Here is an 11,914-nt window from a genome sequence, read left to right as displayed (position 1 = left end):
GAATGCCGGACCGGACGCACTTTTTAGGTCCAAAAAGAGGACAAACGGTCACCCTAACGCAGATGGATAGCGTTGAACAATCGAGGATCAACATTTGGAAACCCATCTTTATTTTATTGTTGTTTTGCGATGACCATTAACCTATATGATTAAATGTCTATTACAACTCAAAATGTTTCGTATTAAACACACTCACACATCACCAATACAAATGTAAAGGTATATCCGAGTTATTCCTACCATGCAGTAATGTCCACATCATATATTTTGTGTCTTAATATACTGTTGAACTTACACAATGAAGTCATATTAGCATTATTATATGTTTTCTTTTATCATAATATCACTATTATCGAACGGGTGAATTTGAAATCATTTAACTCTTTTGGTATGAGCAGATGTTGCCATTTATGTTTAAGCTGTGGTAATTGCCTTAACATGATTTTAAAAAATTAGTTAAGTACTATTTGTAAAAAAAACAAAACAAAAAAAAAAACAAGGGAAATGATATTGCTAAAATGTAAAAGACAAATTTAGACAAAAACTATTTTAGTACTTTTACTTTGCTTTCCCCATCACTGAACATCTCGAGTTAATAACATGGGTGTTATACTCATATCTGCCACTAGGAGCACTATAACTCTGAGAGCAGTCCACTAGTACGTAGGGAACGGTGCTTCTTCTGTTTTCATCAGTTAAGTGTTCTGTTACACAAATGACACTGACATCTTTGTTGCATTTAGATTGTTCATAAACATCACTTTGTTTAATTACATTTTATACATCACCAGCAAAGCAAACATCACTGCACACAACAATGTTTGTTTTCTTTCTCTCCACCCGTGCACATGTAAAAGTGAGCTCGCCCAAGTGTGACGTATTTCCTTCATGACTTAGGTAATGCCATCTTGATACGAAAATAGTGTCGCATGAGAAGTGTGTAACGGAATATTATTGTCTTGATATTGTATACAGAGATAGCATTATTTTGTTTTATTCCGATAAGAGCAGAAAACTCACACTGTTTTCCGCGAGAGTTGTGTTCACTGGCTCATTCATTCCCGGCAGTCACATTTTCTGAGCGAGGAGCGCTGCTGCTGGTGGCGCTAACAAAGGAAAATCTGGATCCGAGCAGTTGTTCATTGGTAATGTTATTTTAATTTTGTTTCACTATAACCCATACGTTAATATGTATCTACACCGTATATCGAACTATTCGTGGTCTGTTGAGGCCGAATTTTACTGTTGCTAAGCAATAAGGATTCGCGAGTTGTTCGCACGCGCGAAGTACTGAAGTCGCGCGCAAGGCCCAGCTCACATTACAACTAGTGGAAGGGTTTTTGTTTCATCTCAGCGACTCGATTCTTTTGAATCGGTTCACTAAAAAGATTTGTTCAGTGACACATTTTGATATTTTTAATCGTGATAAGTCATTGAATTATTCGTTCAACGAAACTGAAATACATTATTATTATTATTATGTATTAAATGCGTTTCTACATATTTACATTTACCGAGTATATAAGCATCATAAACAAATTTCCAAACAAATGACAACAACGCACACCTGTTATTTTAACAATAATAGCCTGAATCGTGAATTTCAATAATGCATTTCGTTCACCAACGAGATGTCTCGTTCAGTGCTATTTTGACTCTTATTCATAAACACAGACTCGTTTAGTAAAGGGGGCGTGGTCGTTCGGCTTGTCCAACCAATGATACAGCTCCTTCACAGCCTGCACTCGATTGCTATTGGTTCGCTATAGCGAATCTTTGGTCACTGGAAAACAGTCCGATTTATGAATCAAAGTGACCGAGAAAGATTCGTTCAAAAACATTGATTGTTTCACGAAGGAATCGCCACTAATTATACAATTTACTCACCAACAGCTCGATTTAGGAGAGATGGCCGAGATGTACATTCGCGTCGCGGAGGAGGAGAACGAGGAGCCGATGGAGATCCCGTCAGAGGACGATGGCACTGTGCTGCTCTCCACGGTGGCCGCTCAGTTTCCAGGGGCTTGTGGCCTGCGTTACCGGAGCCCGGTGTCTCAGTGCATGAGAGGAGTTCGCCTGGTGGAAGGAGTCCTGCACGCCCCCGAGAACGGCTGGGGAAACCTGGTCTATGTGGTCAATTACCCTAAAGGTAGGTCATATGATCATTACGAATAAGCCTCTGATTCAATTTAGAATATAAATATGAAAAATATTCCTAATAATTAGCATATTTTATAATATCAAATGACATTATCAACCCTAACTGTTACCCCTAGAAACATGGGTCAAGAATAGGGTCTTTTTTGTGTGCATTTTAGGGTTAATTTATACTTGAACATTGAGGTTATATGTCATAATAACCCAAGTTGAGCACAGTGGGGTAATGGAAACTTCAGCTTTACATCTTTAAAAAATCTGTAAAAAAAAATCCAGTTCATGATTTAATGGGGTTGTTTTTGTTGCATGAAGGGTGATTGACATTCTGTGGATGTGTGAACATGTAACAAGTGAACTTTTCTATTCTAGAAACGGTTCTGCCGGATAATAAGAGGAAGATGGATGAGATCGATGCTTCATCTGCAACGAAGATCAAGAGAGGAGATCAGAAGACTTCAGATCTGATTGTGCTGGGTCTGCCATGGAAGACTACAGAACAAGACTTAAAAGACTACTTCAATACGTTTGGGGAAGTCATCATGGTGCAGGTAAGACATACTGATAAAAATATAATTCTCCAGCTGTGCTTGTCTTTGTACTGCCATATTTTGGTGAAAGCAATCCATGATTTCTGTCTCTGTCTAATGTTTCTAACTTTTTATGTGGCTCAGCTGTCAGTCATGAAGTCAGAGTAGATCTGGTATGAACGCAGCTCTTGACTTGATTCTGTTACATTAGGTCAAGCGGGACGTGAAGACGGGAAATTCGAAAGGATTTGGGTTCGTGAGGTTTGCGGAGTGGGAGGCTCAGGGTAAGGTGATGTCACAGCGGCACATGATTGATGGCAGGTGGTGTGACTGCAAACTACCCAACTCAAAGGTTAGTGTTTTTGTTTTTTATGCTACAGTTGAAATGTTTGGGATTGGTACGATTTTTAATGTTTTTGAAGTAAGTTTCTTATGCATTTATTTGATAAAAATACAGTAAAACAATAATATTGTGAAATATTACAATGTAAAATTTGTTCATTTTAATGCATTTTAAAATGTATTGTATTCCTGTGATGGCAAAGCTGAAGACATTTTTTTTTCAGGATTGTTCGATACTTAGACGTTCAAAAGAACAGCATTTATTTGAATTAGAAATCATTTGTAATGGGCTGTAATTTGTAAAAGGCTACGTTCACACTGCAGGCAAATGTGGCCCAAATTCGATTTTTATTTTTTTGTGTTCATATTGTTCTTTTGAGCATGCGGGTCAGTTCAGAACCATGATCTGTTCACACTGGAAATCTGATACTGGCCACATTTAAAACAACAATGTGAACAGCTATACAAAAAAATCGGATCTGAGCAAAAATCAGAATTGAGCACTAAGACTCGCAGTGTGAACTTAGCCTGTCTTACTTAAAAAAAACAACAACAACGCTTACTGACCCCAAACTTTTGACCAGTAGTGTATATGAAGAAGTATGTATGTTAGTCTGAGGCTTTTAATTTTGGGGTGCTAAACAGAATGATCTTTTTGAAAATTCAACAGCAAGGTCCAGATGAGCCAATGAGGAGCAGGAAAGTGTTTGTGGGCCGTTGCACGGAGGACATAACCGCTGATGAGCTCCGTCAGTTCTTCATGCAGTATGGGGAGGTCACAGATGTTTTCATTCCTAAACCCTTCAGAGCATTCGCTTTCGTCACCTTTGCAGATGACCAGGTAAGCTATTGTTGTTTTTAGGTGATTAACCTAAAGGTATAGAAAAAAAAAAATTAAGCAACTGTGACAAATTGTCAGTTCTTTTCTATTCTGGATGGAGAAATCAGCTGGTCATGCATACATAATTAAGATGTCATAATTAAGATTTTCCATCTTCCCTCCAGGTTGCCGCCTCCCTTTGCGGAGAAGATCTGATCATCAAGGGCGTCAGCGTGCACATCTCCAATGCTGAGCCGAAACACAACAACACTAGGCAGATGATGGAGCGGGCAGGGCGCTTTGGGAACGGGTTCGGAGGTCAGGGTTTCGGAGGCAGCCGTAGCAGCATGGGGGGTAGCTCCAGCAGTATGGGAAATTTCAGCAATTTCAACCTCAATCCAGCTATGATGGCTGCCGCCCAGGCCGCTCTACAGAACAGTTGGGGTATGATGGGAATGTTAGCACAGCAGGGTCAGTCGGCAACATCTGGCACGAGCACAAGCGGCACGAGTTCCACTCGGGACCAGACCCAAACATACAGCTCGGGCAACAGCAACTACAGCAGCTCGGCCGCTCTCGGCTGGGGCTCCGGCACTAACTCTAGCGGTAGTGGGTTTAACTCCAGCTTTGGGTCTAGTATGGATTCCAAGTCGTCAGGGTGGGGTATGTAAGCTGGTTTGAGTTTGTAGTGTCAGTATTTCTAGCGTGTTTGGTAAGTATTTTCTGAGAGACTTATCTCGTCACGTTTTTGGGAGTGGGGATGGGTGAAAAGGTAGTCTGGGGACAAAAAAAAAAAAAAAGAAGAATGTTTTGTACACTGAATGGGATTTGAGTTAGTGTTTTGGAGTAAGATGTTAACCAGGGTGCTACGTTTATATGTACCATCTTTGGTGTTATGTTTTTCCCCCATGTTTTATTGTCTTGGTCGATGCAAATGAAGCATTTCAACTAGATTCTTATAATGCATGTTGTTAAAATCTGTGGATATCGGAATACGCATGAGAATTGCATCATATTTTAAGTACATTTATCATGTAGGACAAAAACAAACAAACTTGCATTGGAAAGAATCTGGTTGAAACCTGAACATATTATAAGTTCAGCTTTATTTCAGTCCAGTTCAGCTTTATTTCAGTCCAAACCCTTTAAAACAAGCCTTCATCAAAATCTCTTCTGCAGTTGACATCTGTGGGGTTTGCCTGGGAAGAGCACCCTCTATGGCAGCACAGTGTGGCTGAGGTCATTATGCCACCTTCCTCCCCATGTCTATATGCTCTCTTCGCACGGCTCGATGACACGGTGGGTGTCTCTTTTTTTAATCCACTTTTTAAGACAAGAAGTGCGCAGAAAGTGACTTTTTTTTAAAACAACCCTTGAGTGCGATTGGTGATGATGGCGAAGAGTGAGAAGGCTGCGAGTGAGCGAAGAAAGTGTGGATCGCACGAACGAAAAGACTTGCGAGTGCAATGAACGAGCCGAAATGTGACTGCAGTGGGTGGGTTTGGTGAGCGTGTGAATGAGAGCTGCTGATACTACCCAGTTTCCCCCTTAATTGAGCCCAAATTGATGGACATTTAGTACTGTGTACCTCATGGATTTGTTTTTTGTTTTTTTGGTCTCCCTAGATCCCCCGTTTTGCTTTTCTCCTTTAGTATACTGACAATGTGCTTATATAGGAATGTTGTGATGATGATGCATACTTTGTCTTGCTTCTTATAATCCCATCTGAATGCTGTATGGTGTGTGTGCTTTATTTCCTTGTAACTTGATCTATAAGTGTGAACTGATGTGGATGACATCTTCAGTGGACACTGAGGGGGGAAAACATGAGTGATGGTGTAAGTGCGACCTGTATGTTGAGTGCTGTGGATGTCTGTGGAGTTTCCCTCTAGATAACGTCGCTCAGTGTTTTCAAAGGCATTTTATATTGTCAAATGAAGGGAGTGCTTCAATAAAACTAATTTGAATAGATTGCCGTTTTCTCATACTGGTTTGTCACGTGATGTTTGAAATGCCACACAACTAATTGAATTCACACATTTAGGGGCCTGGAATATGGCTGGCCGCAACTGAAACCCAGGCGGGAAGTCCGTTTGGGGATGGAGGAAGATGGAGGATGCTGTGGTTCTGCATCTCTGGTAACGGCAATGGACACGGTAGACTAGCAGAATTTGATTGACGTTTCAGGATAAGCGCTTTTCTCAGAACCGTTTAAGCCCAACACATTTCAATCTGTATTTTCTGCTGAAAACGTCCTGAACTGAGATGGTATTAGGCTTGATCTGGTTTTGAGAAAGCAGCGCACTGTATTAAAATGCAGGCAAAGACTGGAGGTCTTTTTTTTTTTTTTTTCCCCAAGACCATTTTTTTTAAATTTAGATTGCCGTTTTCTCATACTGGTTTGTCACGTGATGTTTGAAATGCCACACAACTAATTGAATTCACACATTTAGGGGCCTGGAATATGGCTGGCCGCAACTGAAACCCAGGCGGGAAGTCCGTTTGGGGATGGAGGAAGATGGAGGATGCTGTGGTTCTGCATCTCTGGTAACGGCAATGGACACGGTAGACTAGCAGAATTTGATTGACGTTTCAGGATAAGCGCTTTTCTCAGAACCGTTTAAGCCCAACACATTTCAATCTGTATTTTCTGCTGAAAACGTCCTGAACTGAGATGGTATTAGGCTTGATCTGGTTTTGAGAAAGCAGCGCACTCTATTAAAATGCAGGCAAAGACTGGAGGTCTTTTTTTTTTTTTTCCCCCCAAGACCATTTTTTTTAAATTTGTGATTTTAAATATTTTATACAATGTGTATTGTTTCATAGAGCTTCATACTGCCAACAAAGAGATGTTTACAGGATTCTTTATTACAATAAAACACGAACTCATGATTGAGTAAAAAAAAGATTGGTGTTTTAGAATTGAATGTGATATATGTACAAATATTTGCACAGCTGTTTTTTTTTTTTTTTTTTCCCCAAGACCATTTTTTTTAAATTTGTGATTTAAAATATTTTATACAATCTATTGTTTCATAGAGCTTCATACTGCCAACAAAGAGATGTTTACAGGATTCTTTATTACAATAAAACACGAACTCATGATTGAGTAAAAAAAAGATTGGTGTTTTAGAATTGAATGTGATATATGTACAAATATTTGCACAGCTGTTTTATTACTACATGCAAAAAAACAACTTCTTTGTACAACTCAAATGTGAATAATGAGGATTTGTTCATTTATTTTGTCCAGTCTTCAAGCTCATTCTCCTCCTCAGCTTCCATGTCTTTACTCTTCCTCTTGGCAGCATTCCTCTTCCTCTTCTCCTTCAGTTCTTGGTTGTTCAAAGCCAGTTCTTCGCTTTTCTGCTGAATGTAGTTGTACTGTGAAGGTATAGCAAAGGTACAATGTTTTTTCACTCATTTGATAGAACTGTAAAATCTAAATGCGCTTAAATGGCAACATTTCCTTGTAACTTACAAATATGATACTGTATTAAATATGATGTAATTACATGAGAACTTAAAAATCCTGTTAAATTTAAAAAGTTAATATTTTCATTAACAGTTACAATATTTCACCACTTATGTACTTACGTTTTTTATATTAACTTAAATATTGACATTTCATGTTTTGTTTATCGATTTTTTTTTAAAATTCAGAATAAATTTATAAGATTTGTATGAAAAATGTTATTATTTTTATTTTTTTTTACTATGACAAGACTTCTGAACACAATTACCTTAAGGTTGTTTACCTTAAAACCAAAAAAAAATTACATTTTTAAAATGTCTTTTTTTGGGGTGGGGCCTTGCACATGGATTGCAAAAATATGTTTTAATGTTTGATTTCTGAAATCATTCTACCAGTGCAGTGGTTCTCCTCGCTGTCAGCTTTACATCATCTACTGTAACTGTGTGTCTTTTAGCATGCCTGCAAACATTGAAGAGAAGCGTCAGTACAAATAAAGCATCTTTCTTACGTCGTTAATAATTACTGAGGAGAAACTACATTTGAGGGTGAAGTTTACCTCGCAAACGCTTCCAAGTCCTTGGCAAATATATCTAGAGGGAAGACACAGGAGGAGCGTGAATAAATATTGTTTAATCTCGTCAATGTCACAGAATCAAGCCTTACCGCACTGTCTGAACGCAGTCTCTGCAATAGCTGCTATTGTCTGTTTAGTGATTTGTTTCTCGCAGTCTGCGGCGATGTGTTGACAGAGACGGCCGACAGTGTAGTGCACAGCTGCTTTAAGCCTCTATAAAACCACAGAAATACTGGCAGTATGAGAGAGAGAAAACCCCGAACAGTTCTTTATAATGACAAAAAGTAGCGAAGTATATCATAGACATTACGCATCAGCTGGTCATTAAGTTTTAGTGTTGTAACCTGTTTTTGTGCTTCGTCCTCATCCATTTTCAGTAGATAAATAAGGTAAAGCTCAACTCTGTGCTTTTAGGCGTTACAAAAATAGCGCGAATTGTGTTCTTCACGTTGTAGTGACGGCGTCAGCGTTTATTATCGCCGTAGCAGCGCCTCCTACTGATGCGGAGCGAATGTCAGTTATAGGTACTATATGTCCGTTATATATAAGATAAAGAATATAGAAAGAAATGTTTCTTTTATGGATCGTTCCTCAATATATGATGATGTCACACGGGGAAGTTACAAGTGATTATTTCTGTTTGTTGCTTCCCTAAAAATAAAGCATTCAATACTGTGGAAACCATTGCTGTGTTGGGCTTAGTTGACACAATTGCACATTTTAGTCATGAATTAACAAAATGTAGGAAAACTGTGCCAATCAGTCTCAGTCTCCCCTACTGTTGCTTCCCTAAAAATAAAGCATTCAATACTGTGGAAACCATTGCTGTGTTGGGCTTAGTAGTTGCAACAATTGAACATTTTAGTCATGAATTAACAAAATGTAGGAAAACTGTGCCAATCAGTCTCAGTCTCCCCTACTTAAATATTTGTTTAGATCTTTAAATCAATAAGAAAAAAGTCTCATGCATTACAAGACAAAATACACTCAGCCCTTTGAACTGAAATCAATAATTAACTGCAGTAGGCCTATAGCACTTATAATAAATGCATCAAATATATGCCATTTTCTGTGGAATTTTTTATTGAAACATAACTTTTTTTTTATTGAAACAAAGTTGCTTGTCAAATCGCTTTAACGTGCTACAAATAAGAAAAGTGACAGACTCCTCACAAGACATATTTTTGGAGACACTCTTGCGTTCCTCTATGCTTTCCCCCCTTTTTGTAATGCTATGTTCACTTGTTTGAGAATTGATTAATGCTGAAACCGTCTGTATGTTATTATTCTTCAATAAACTTGCAAGAATTTCAGTTCAACACAATGGTTCAAGCAGTTCTTTCGTAGGTTTGCTTGCAGATCTGGTCTTCACATCTAAGTTCCTTTAAGAGAAAAAACGTTTATTTTGTTTTTTTTGGCATTTTTATACATTTTATCTGAAAATTACATGTATATTGTTGTGTTCTTAAATTTTAAGGCCTATGCTTGACTCACAAGGTAAAGAGTGTCTCCCTCCATCCAGTGTGTCCATCCTCTGTTCTTCTTTTCTCCTTTCTGCAAACACACAAGTTTGTCATTGTACCAGTTGACTGTTGTCTGTGGGAAAAAAAAAAGAAAAAAAAAAATATATATATATATATACAGTATATATTAGCAGTGTTTCTCAATTCTGGGCGTATTTCTCAAACTCTAGACGATGACCACACACCATTGCATTGCCAATCTCTCGTGTGTGTGTGTGTGTGTGTGTGTGTTTTCCACCTGGCATTTTCTGTTGTCCAGTCCTTTGGTGATTTCCTCAAACTCTTCACCGATTTTGAATGAACAGGAGTAGTTGCGGAAAGTTGTAAAAGTTTTAATGATGAAAGAGTCTCCGTCTTGCTCAAAAACTTTCTGCGGCTTTAGCATCCTCGCCATCTTTCGGGTGGCGAAATCAATTCCTGTATTACATATATTACATTGCACAAGGTTAAATCCATATTCTTTGTAAATACATTTACAATACCATTTTCCCTTATTAAAAAAAAACGAAATAACTAAAATAAATAAATATTTAAAAATATATGAATTAAAATATAAAAAATAAAAGGCCTACTATACATATGTGTGTAAAATACCTAATATATAAAATATGAAAACCCTGAGAAATGCAATGAATGACATATTCACCAAGAGCCACCATGTAACCTTCAAAGTTTGGATTGTCCACTATGTCCCAGGTTCCACTGTAGTTTGCAGGCATGCTTGATCCTGTTGATCCTGAAGCTTTTGAACCTAGAAGCTGGAATTGAAAGGTTCATGTGTGGAAATGAGAGAAGCAGATGTGGTGCGTCGTATTTCACAGCAGGTCTGTGTGTAGTAATATGGGGTGATTCCTAGGACACAGTAGCTATTTTAGAGGCTTGTTCAGAGGGATTTCTTTAACTCATACAGGCAGGCAACTTTTCTTGACCCTCTCCTCTAGGTGATGCTTCAGAAGTTGTCTCGAGGCTGCATTGAGGTGGGTTTAGTTCTCATATGGGTTTTATAATTCATCTATTCTAAGTTCACACTGAAAATTCAGTCATCATTTACCCGGTGTGAATGTGGGCAGTGAAGGTTCACAATAAATAAAAGTAAGACACCATAAAATGAAGTCTTCTGTGATGAACTGACCAAAATCAAAATGACCAAAAGTCATTATTAAGTCAAGGTTTTCGAATTACAGTACAATAATAATAAATACGTTAATTAAGAAAGGAAAACTTGAAATCGCATCATATGACCCCTTTAAAATCTCTAAAACTATACTGAGACTAACCACTAGAGGGTGTCATTTGATATTACCCAACCGATGATCTTGCTTCTCCCCCAGAGCTACAAACCTGCTATTCCGACTGTCCCTGAGACCTTTCTGGTAAGTCCTTCTATGAATTTTCTTCCCTCAGGCTTACCTCATTATGTAAATACTTAAAATGTTTCAGTAAGACGCATTTAAGATGCATAAATAATTTTCTTTCATTATAGCTGTACATCTTGCTAATGAAAGTGTATTCTGCTGTATATAGAATCATCTGAAGTGACAGAAACGGCACAATGCTTCACCACTTCTTAGTTCATGCAGCTTTTCAGACCAGCAGGTGGCTTCCAAGAGATCAAAGGTTAAAATTGTAAGGTGTGTGTGTGTACAGACATGTATAACATAAAAATGTTAAAATCAAAATTGTCAATATTGTTTCTTTCTGGCAGTCAGATTGTTCTTTTCATCTTTGCGGCGCTTTTCCTGGCACCACAGTTTTATGTTTTGTCAAGGTAAGCGACCTATAATGTTTTGCAGATAAAAAAAAGCTGATCTCTTTATATAAAATAAATACATTAATATGCGTGTTATCATGTGATGTGATATGCCTAATATTCTGCAGTAATGTTTTCACAGGCCCAAATCTTCTCGCTATTGTGAAAAGCCACTGTTGAACAATCTTATAGCCTTCATTGTGTTCTCTTTTATAGCAACAGGTAATCTGATTTTGATATTTATAAATGGCTTATGTTGCATGCTTTTCTGCTTTCTAATTTGAAATACTAATTATCAACCCTTCTCGCCCCATTGAAGGTTTGGCTGTAGCGCTTACACTCACGGACCCAGTTCCCAAGAGCATCAGGGTAGCTTTTCACTCATTTGGGCTGTTTGCATTTATGCAGGGACTTTGTACAGTCATTCTTACCCTGTCTGCACCTCAGTGTGTAAGTGTGAAATATGGTATTATGATTTTATGTGCAAAAAAAAAAAAGGTTATATATATCACTTTTTATTTTTCTCAGGCGAAGACCACCGCTGAATTGTATATCTTTTCTTTGGTAGTCTCTTGGGCCTGCATACTCTCAACAGGTAAGATGATATACTTGTTTTTTGGTCAGTTCCATTCCATAGTATTAAGTGTAGTAGAAAAAAAAATATATAAAGGAAGAAATAACCATTGTGTCTCTACCCAGCTTTCTTTCTGGTAAGAGGAGGTCTTTGCCTGATTCACAGACTGTTT

The 11,914-nt window shown here is 38.0% G+C and overlaps 3 protein-coding genes across 3 annotated transcripts; 1 reads left to right on the top strand and 2 right to left on the bottom strand.

The window, feature by feature from the left end:
- Positions 1-886: 886 nt before the first annotated feature.
- LOC107708745 (TAR DNA-binding protein 43-like) lies at positions 887-4,646 on the top strand. The gene is made up of 6 exons (XM_016513048.1): positions 887-1,145; positions 1,894-2,149; positions 2,527-2,705; positions 2,896-3,036; positions 3,697-3,867; positions 4,032-4,646. The coding sequence occupies exons 2-6, from the start codon at positions 1,909-1,911 to the stop codon at positions 4,515-4,517; spliced, it is 1,218 nt and encodes a 405-aa protein (XP_016368534.1). The 5' UTR covers positions 887-1,145; positions 1,894-1,908; the 3' UTR covers positions 4,518-4,646.
- A 2,168-nt stretch (positions 4,647-6,814) lies between these two features.
- Positions 6,815-8,411, bottom strand: cenps (centromere protein S). Its single transcript, XM_016513047.1, has 5 exons — positions 8,240-8,411; positions 7,985-8,108; positions 7,878-7,911; positions 7,714-7,780; positions 6,815-7,230 (listed from the first exon to the last, which is right to left on the bottom strand). The coding sequence occupies exons 1-5, from the start codon at positions 8,264-8,266 to the stop codon at positions 7,087-7,089; spliced, it is 396 nt and encodes a 131-aa protein (XP_016368533.1). The 5' UTR covers positions 8,267-8,411; the 3' UTR covers positions 6,815-7,086.
- A 580-nt stretch (positions 8,412-8,991) lies between these two features.
- Positions 8,992-10,210, bottom strand: LOC107708738 (retinoid-binding protein 7-like). Its single transcript, XM_016513038.1, has 4 exons — positions 10,065-10,210; positions 9,657-9,835; positions 9,390-9,491; positions 8,992-9,277 (listed from the first exon to the last, which is right to left on the bottom strand). The coding sequence occupies exons 1-4, from the start codon at positions 10,135-10,137 to the stop codon at positions 9,224-9,226; spliced, it is 408 nt and encodes a 135-aa protein (XP_016368524.1). The 5' UTR covers positions 10,138-10,210; the 3' UTR covers positions 8,992-9,223.
- Between the last annotated feature and the right edge of the window lie 1,704 nt (positions 10,211-11,914).

This window comes from Sinocyclocheilus rhinocerous, unplaced genomic scaffold (assembly GCF_001515625.1).
Source record: "Sinocyclocheilus rhinocerous isolate Xijiao unplaced genomic scaffold, SAMN03320098_v1.1 scaffold1107, whole genome shotgun sequence".
Classification (NCBI taxonomy): domain Eukaryota; kingdom Metazoa; phylum Chordata; class Actinopteri; order Cypriniformes; family Cyprinidae; genus Sinocyclocheilus; species Sinocyclocheilus rhinocerous.
This window is presented reverse-complemented; position numbering and strand designations above follow the sequence as displayed.

Coding starts and splice junctions, on each gene's coding strand:
- LOC107708745 (XM_016513048.1), top strand. CDS start 1,909: ATGGCCGAGATGTACATTCGCGTCGCGGAGGAGGAGAACGAGGAGCCG. Junction 2,706..2,895: donor GGGAAGTCATCATGGTGCAG/GTAAGACATACT, acceptor CTGTTACATTAG/GTCAAGCGGGACGTGAAGAC. Junction 3,037..3,696: donor GCAAACTACCCAACTCAAAG/GTTAGTGTTTTT, acceptor AAAATTCAACAG/CAAGGTCCAGATGAGCCAAT.
- cenps (XM_016513047.1), bottom strand. CDS start 8,266: ATGGATGAGGACGAAGCACAAAAACAG. Junction 7,912..7,984: donor GACTGCGTTCAGACAGTGCG/GTAAGGCTTGAT, acceptor TCTTCCCTCTAG/ATATATTTGCCAAGGACTTG. Junction 7,231..7,713: donor CGAGGAGAACCACTGCACTG/GTAGAATGATTT, acceptor ATACCTTCACAG/TACAACTACATTCAGCAGAA.
- LOC107708738 (XM_016513038.1), bottom strand. CDS start 10,137: ATGCCTGCAAACTACAGTGGAACCTGGGACATAGTGGACAATCCAAAC. Junction 9,836..10,064: donor AGGTTACATGGTGGCTCTTG/GTGAATATGTCA, acceptor TATGTAATACAG/GAATTGATTTCGCCACCCGA. Junction 9,278..9,389: donor AGGGAGACACTCTTTACCTT/GTGAGTCAAGCA, acceptor TTTCTCTTAAAG/GAACTTAGATGTGAAGACCA.